The 8,586-nt window shown below is 40.3% G+C and overlaps 1 protein-coding gene and 1 pseudogene across 1 annotated transcript in view; both read right to left on the bottom strand.

Moving 5' to 3' along the window:
- LOC111973562 (partitioning defective 3 homolog) overlaps positions 1-8,586 on the bottom strand; it is an 807,950-nt pseudogene that overhangs the window by 167,100 nt on the left and 632,264 nt on the right.
- Positions 1,384-8,586, bottom strand: part of fkbp14 (FKBP prolyl isomerase 14) — a 7,663-nt gene continuing 460 nt past the window's right edge. Inside the window, exons 2-4 of the mRNA XM_024000276.2 lie at positions 8,295-8,446; positions 2,146-2,273; positions 1,384-1,929 (exon numbers count right to left, since the gene is read on the bottom strand). Coding sequence (XP_023856044.1) covers positions 1,771-1,929; positions 2,146-2,273; positions 8,295-8,446 — 439 coding nt within the window. The 3' untranslated portion in view covers positions 1,384-1,770. The remainder of the gene's footprint in view (positions 1,930-2,145; positions 2,274-8,294; positions 8,447-8,586) is intronic.

Genomic DNA, 8,586 nt, shown 5'->3' with positions numbered 1-8,586 from the left:
AAATTCCACAAATGAACTTTTAACAAGGCACACCTGTTAATGGAAATGTATTCCAGGTGACTACCTCATGAAGCTGGTTGAGAGAATGCCAAGAGTGTGCACAGCTGTCAAGGCAAAGGGTGGCTACTTTGAAGAATCTCAAATATAAAATATATTTTAACTTGTTTAACACTTTTTTTGGTTACTACATGATTCCATATGTGTTATTTCATARTTTTGATGTCTTCACTATTATTTTACAATGTAGAAAATAGTAAAAATAAAGAAAAACCCTTGAATGAGTAGGTGTGTCCAAACTTTTGTCTGGTACTGTATATATGTCTCTGTCTCTCTATGTCTCTCTCTATATGTCTTTCTCTCGCTCTATATATATATATGTGTTTCTCTATATGTCTCTCTGTGTATATATGTTTGTCTCTGCATATTTTCCATGTATCTATGTTTCTGCATTATGGGATGTGAGTCGTTTATGCATTATGGGATCTGAGTCGTTTATGCATTATGGGATGTGAGTCGTTTATGCATTATGGGATCTGAGTCGTTTATGCATTATGGGATCTGAGTCGTTTATGCATTATGGGATCTGAGTCGTTTCTGCTCAAGGCAGAAAGCGTGGCATCAGTTACACACAAGCAGTCCCCTATACGTTCACACGGCTCTGGCTGGGCTCTGGCTCTGGCTCTGGCTGGGAAACGGCACTGTAGTAACAGTGAAATGCCTTTCTTGCAATCTCAAAACCCAACAATGAAGTAATTCATATCAATGTAGCACAACAAACAAAGCAGAACAAAAACACAACAACTACAAGAACAGGAGAAGTAAGAAACTAGCGAACACGAGACAAGAGATTCTCAGTAGAAATACCAACGCTCTCAACCTGCTGTGTGACTTCTCAAATGTTACGACAAAAGTATTTTCATAGTCTCATTTGAGTATGAGGGTGCCACCGTTATACGCCTCCCTATATTTGGTAGTTTTGTTAAACTACATTATAAATATTTTTCTAAATGTATTAGCAATGTTTTTCCCGCTATACTATCACCGCCTGAACTCTCTCGATGTACAGTCTCATCAACACTGACACTTTAGTAAACAGTGCCACCTAGTGGCTAAACATGATAAGGTATTCTCCAGTATTACCAGTGAATAAATGTATCGTTTTGTTTTAAAAAGATGGCAGTCACTTTAATAATTTTTTCTCTCTCCAAAAAGTGTACACAAAATAGATTCAGTAAAAAAAAGGTACCACTAATATGTTGTTATAAACTATATCACAAATATGTTATCCTGTGATCAATGTTTTACATTATATATCTCTGGAGAGGTTCTTGAAAAACATTTGATACTGTAGATATAAAACAAAAGGGCCCTAAAACAGTTAAACAATGTTTAACCAAATATTCAACAATGGTTCATAAGCAGTTTATTAACAAACTTTTAAAATAAACTTTAACCTGAAAATATCACACACACACACACACACACACTAGCATCACAATTCACATAGCTTGTCTAATGTAAAGAATGATCATATCATGTTCATGTAACCCGATTCCGTTTTGGATGGATGCAAGATGCCGTTGAACACTGATCTAAGGTCAGTTTCCTATGATCTACGCCGTTTAATATGGCGAACATAAACTGATCCTAGAACTGTGTCTGAAAGCAACTTTTACCCTGAACAGAAATAGGACTAAGACCTCCAAGTTTGACCGGACCAGGAAATAAAAAACCCTGTGCCATAAGTATAGGTGATTATTAGGTCAGAGGTTAAAGTTCATCGTGTTTATAGGTGAACTCTCTGGAGGAGATGAAGCCATCCTCGTTCTCATCCTCCTTCTTAAAGATGTCCTCCACCATCTGCTCATGGTGGGTGTCGTTGGGCGGGTAACCATGACGCTGAAACTCCTTCCTCAGATACTCCTTCACCTGGGAGGAAAAGGGAGCATGCAGTCAGGACGTAAAGTAAAGTGTGTGTCTGTGTGACAGAAAGAGAACGAGAGAGAGAGAGAATCCCTTCACATGGTATAAGTGTGAAGAAACAGTCCGTGTCTGTGTTTGTAACAGAGAGAAGATCCATTTAACGGTTTTTAAGTATGCCAGACAGCATAATGTTACTGTGTGTGTGTGTGTGTGTGTTCTCGCCTCGTCCTTGGAGAGTTTCCAGTCATCGTTGAGGTCCATTTCCTGGAAGGATTCATGTGACCTGGGTCCATTCCTGATCTCCATCACCTCGATGTTAAAGGTCAGGGTGCTCTCCGGTGGGATCTTACCTGAGGTCAGAGTTCAGGGGTCACAACGTCAGGATCAGAGGTCACTGGAATGCTAGGCCGGGACTCAGTTCTAATACATACAAAAAATGTATTTGTTCTAAAAAGAAGGGATAGCTGAAGAAAATAATGTCTAATCCCTACCAAGATGTTGCTTTCACCGAACCAGTAAGAGTGGACCAAGGAAAGGAGACAAGGAGAGGAAGCCATGTAAGGGTGTTTTCAGACTTTGTCCCTTTCAGAATGTTTTTGTGTAACACCCAACAGAGCCCCAGAGGTGACCCGAACTGAGACCATCTCAATAGGTGGTCTGAGTTCGGTTCTCTTGAATTATCCGGTCCGGTTCATTTTTTTGAAGGGGAACACAGAGCTCAGGTTGGCTTGTCATTATTCCCGTACCACACACTAGACTACTGTCATAACCACTCACACTAGACTACTGTCATAACCCCTCACACTAGACTACTGTTATAACCCCTCACACTAGACTACTGTCATAACCCCTCACACTAGACTACTGTTATAACCCCTCACACTAGACTTACTGTTTAATAACCCCTCACACTTAGACTGCTGTCATAACCCATCACACTAGACTACTGGACATAACCCCTCACACTAGACTACTGTATACTAACCCCTCACACTAGACTACTGACATAACCCCTCACACTAGACCTACTGTTATAACCCTCACACTAAGACTACGTTTATAACCCCTCACACTAGACTACTGACATAAACCCCTCACACTAGACTACTGTCATAACCCTCACACTAGACTACTGTTGCATAACCCCTCAACACTTAGACTACTGTATAACCCCTCACACGTAGACTACTGACATAACCTTCACCTCACACTAGACCTACTAGACACTAACCTCACACTAGACTACTCGTTATAACCCTCACACTAGCTACTGTTATAACCCCTCACACTAGACTACCTGACATAACCCCCTCACACTAGACTATCTGTTATAACCCCTCACACTAGACTACTGTTATTGACCTCACATACTAGACTTACTGCTTATAACCCCTCCACACTAGACTACTGTCATAAACCCCTTCACACTTAGACTACTGACTAACATCTGTTGACTAACCCTCACCACTAGACTACTGACTAACCCCTACACACTAGACTAACTGTTATAACCCCTCACACTAGACTATGTATAACCCCTACACTAGACTACTGACATAACCCCTCACACTAGACTACTGTCATAACCCTCTCACACTAGAGCTACTGTCATAACCCCTCACACTAGACTACTGATCAACCCCTCACACTAGACTACTGCATAACCCCTCACACTAGACTACTGACATAACCTCCCCTCACGTAAGACTACTTATAACCCTCACACTAGACTACTGTTATAACCCTCACACTCAGACTACTGAAATAACCCTCACACTAGACTACTGTTATAACCCCTCACACTAGACTACTGTATAACCCCTCAACTAGACTACTGTTATAACCCCTCACACTAGACTACTGCATAACCCCTCACACTAGACATACTCAAAACACTGTCCCTGACTTAACCCTCACACTAGACTACTGACATAACCCCTCACACTAGACTACTGACCATAACCCCTCACACTAGACTACTGTCATAACCCCTCACACTAGACTACTGCATAACCCTCACACTAGACTACTGCATTAACCCCTCACACTAGACTACTGTTATAACCCCTCACACTAGACTACTGTTTAACCCCTCACACTAGACTACTGACATAAACCCTCACACTAGACTACTGTCATAACCCCTCACACTAGGACTACTGTTATACCCCCTCACACTAGACTACTGGCATAACCCCTCACACTAGACTACTGTTATAACCCCTCACACTAGACTACTGCTATAACCCCTCACACTAGACTACTGTATAACCCCTCACACTAGACTACTGACATAACCCCTCACACTAGACTACTGTACATAACCCTCACACTAGACTACTGTTTATAACCCTCACACTAGACTACCTTATAACCCCTCACACTAGACTACTGTTATAACCCCTCACACTAGGACCTACACCCCATTATAAAAACCCCCCCTCACACTAGACTACTGACATAACCCCTCACACTAGACTACTGCATAACCCCTCACACTAGACTACTGTACCATAACCCCTCACACTAGACTACTGTTATAACCCCCACACTAGACTACTGTTTATAAACCCCTCACACTAGACTACTGACATAACCCCTTACACTAGGACTACTGTATAAACCCCTCACACTAGACTACTGTATAACCCCTTCACTAGACTACTGTATAACCCCTCACACTAGACTACTTCATTACCCCTCACACTAGACACTGAACTTTACCCCCTGACTTAACCCCTCACACTAGACTACTGAATAACCCCTCACACTAGACCTACTGCTATAACCCTCACACTAGACTACTGATAACCCTCACACTAGACTACTGAATAACCCCTCACACTAGACTACTGTCATAACCCCTCACACTAGACTACTGTATAACCCCTCACACTAGACTACTGTTTATAACCCCTCACACTAGACTACTGACATAACCCCTCACACTAGATACTGACATAACCCCTCACTAGACTACTGTTAAACCCCTCACACTAGACTACTGTTTATAACCCCTCACACTAGACTACTGACATAACCCTCACACTAGACTACTGTTTATAACCCCTCACACTAGACTACTGTATAACCCCTCACATACTAGACTACTGTTATAACCCCTCACACTAGACTACTGTCATAACCCCTCACACTAGACTACTGAACACTTTTGATAACCCCTCACACTAGACTACTGGCATAACCCCTCACACTAGACTACTGACATAACCCCTCACACTAGACTACTGATAACCCCTCCACACTAGGACTACTGACATAACCCCTCACACTAGACTACTGACAACCCCTCACACTAGACTACTGTTCATAAACCCCTCACACTAGACTTACTGTATATAACCCCTCACACTAGATACTGACATAACCCCTCACACTAGACTACTGTTATAACCCCTCACACTAGACTACTGTTATAACCCCTCACACTAGACTTACTGATAACCCTCACCACTAGACTACTGTTATAACCCCTCACACTAGACTACTGACATAACCCCTCACACTAGACTACTGTTATAACCCCTTCACACTAGACTACTGACATAACCCCTCACACTAGGACTTACTGACTATAACCCCCACACTAAAGACTACTGTTATAACCCCTCACACTAGACTACTGACATATAACCCCTCACACTAGACTACTGCTTATAACCCCTCACACTAGCACTACTGACATAACCCCTCACACTAGACTACTATGAAAAACCCCTCACACTAGACTACTGCATAAACCCCTCACACTAGACTACTGACATAACCCCTCACACTAGACTACTGTTATAACCCCTCACACTAGACTACTGTTATAACCCCTCACACTAGACTACTGTTTATAACCCCTCCACTGACTACTGTCTTAACCCCTCACACTAGACTAACGTTGTTATAACCCTCACACTAAACTAACTGTTATAACCCCTCACACATTAGAACTCATTCTGTTATAACCCCTCCATAGACTACTTTATAACCCTTACACTAGACTACGTTATAAACCCTTCACACTAGACTACTGTTATAACCCCTCAACTAGGACTTTACTACATAACCCCTCACACTGAATTATGACATAAACCCCTCACACTAGACTCTAGTGACTATAAACCCTCACACTCCAAGACTACTGTACCATAAACCCTTCCACTAGACTACTGTTTAAACCCCTCATACTAGGACTACTGTCATTAACCCACTTCACACCAGACTACTTGTTATAACCCCTCCACACTCTAGACTACTGTGTATTAAACCCCTTCATACTAGACTACTGACATAACCCCTCACCACTAGTACTACTGTTTTATAACCCCTCACACTTTAGACTTACTGTTATAACCCCTCATACTAGACTACTGTCATAACCCCTCACATCGGTGTCACAAAAGAGCGAAGATGATAATGTCCAGGTTCGAGGGAAAAATGTCCGCTGTTTTTCCTTTCAGATTGTTTGCAATATGTGATCAAATCAAATTGTATTGATCACATGTGCCGAATACAACAGGTATAGATAGCCTATAGCATTTCACTGTAAGGGCTAAGACTGTAAACGGTTTATTCCATTGTTGGGTTTGAGTAGTGTGAGAAGACAACATATGTTGTGAGTATCATAACATAAAAGGTAGGCTATAACATCAATTCTAGCTCTTAAAAGGGGCAGTAAGTAGCCTACATTGAGTATACCATTTTCAATAACAGCATTATGTTATCTGCAGTTATTCTTCTGCTATTTATTCCCTTACCAATACTATTTACATGTTAATAGTATCTTCTGATTACAGTTATTATGTCTCATCTTTTAAGTAAATGCAATCTATTAGCTTCTAAAATTTAAGTAGGAATATCTAGCTGTATATTTATCTATATAATTTATCTAGCTGAATATTTATCTATCTATATATTTATCTAGCTCTATATTTATCTAGCTGAATATTTATCTATCTGTATATTTATCTATCTGTATATTTATCTAGCTGTATATTTATCTATCTAGCTGAAAATKTATCTATCTATATATTTATATAGCTGAATATTTATCTATCTATATATTTATCTATCTATATATTTATTTAGATTAATATTTATCTAGCTGAATATTTATCGAGCTGAACATTTATCTATCTATATATTTATCTATCTATATATTTATTTATATGAATATTTATCTATCTGAATATTTATCTATCTGAATATTTATCTATCTGTATATTTATCTATCTAGCTGTATATTTATCAACTATATATTTATCTAGCTGAATATTTATCTATCTATATATTTATCTANTTATCTAGCTGAATATTTATCTATCTATATATTTATCTAGCTGAATATTTATCTAGCTATATATTTATCTATCTGAATATTTATCTAGCTATATAGTTATCTAGCTATATATTTATCTATCTGAATATTTATCTATCTGTATATTGATCTAGCAATATGTTTATCTAGCTGAATATTTATCTAGCTGTCCGATAACATTCTGATGGAATGGCTTGTCCTGCACTTTGTAAAAACCCAGAGTGCATTGAGTGAATGTTGGAAAAATATCTTGGTTCCTTTCTAAAGCATAGCAATGTGAATGCAAAGAGGACACGGACCACAAGATAGGCGAAGTGAACTGGAAAAGAGAGTTGAGTGTGAAGAGGACAGAGTTCTCATTCAAACAGAACTGAGTTATTTTGCTCTTCTTTTTTTTTTTTATTACCCAGAGTTCACTTTATTTTAAAGAGGACTGAGATTGTTTTTTTTGTTAAAAAAAAAAAAGAGGACTATATGTGAAAACATACCAAGACTCATAAGATGCACACACCCAAGATGTGTCAACACTGGAACATTCTTGAAATAACAAAGTGTTGTAAAGTGATTCAGGCTACGGTTATAACAGAAGTAGGTGAGGGTTAGGTATTGGGTGTGCTTACCAGGGCAAAGCACAGCATCGTTCACATGCTCACAGCATCGTTCACAAGCTCACAGCATAGTTCACATGCTCACAGCATAGTTCACATGCTCACAGCATAGTTCACATGCTCACAGCATCGTTCACATGCTCACAGCATCGTTCACATGCTCACAGCATCGTTCACATGCTCACAGCATCGTTCACATGCTCACAGCATCGTTCACATGCTCCACGCTGGGAAGACGTCACAGAGCAGTAGTTAGTAGTACAACCTCCATGCAACGTTTCTACCCTACAACGATGCCGTAGAGGAGAGAGATGCAGTTCATTAGTGCCATTCAGGGTGGTGTCATCTATGTACATTGCAGTGATGCTGGGTGTGAGTGAAGTGACTATAAGTACAGTGGCAACACGTGCCGTGCATGTGTGTGTGTAGCCTACCTTTCCCCTCCTTGCCGTAAGCGAGAGCAGGAGGTACGACGAGGCGTCTCTTCTCTCCAGCACACATCCCCTGCAGACCCTTATCCCATCCCATTATCACCTCTTTAATACCCAGAGTGAACCAGACAGGCTGCTTGTCCCCCTGGGAGTAGCTGGAAACACACATGCACACACACACACACGCACACACACACACACACACACACACAGCACACAACACACACACACCACACCACAGAGAGACGAGCACACACTTTTTTTAAAAAGATAGCAGCAAAAAACATGTATCTGG

The sequence above is a fragment of the Salvelinus sp. IW2-2015 genome, linkage group LG14 (assembly GCF_002910315.2).
Source record: "Salvelinus sp. IW2-2015 linkage group LG14, ASM291031v2, whole genome shotgun sequence".
NCBI classification, from domain to species: Eukaryota; Metazoa; Chordata; class Actinopteri; order Salmoniformes; family Salmonidae; genus Salvelinus; species Salvelinus sp. IW2-2015.
This window is presented reverse-complemented; position numbering and strand designations above follow the sequence as displayed.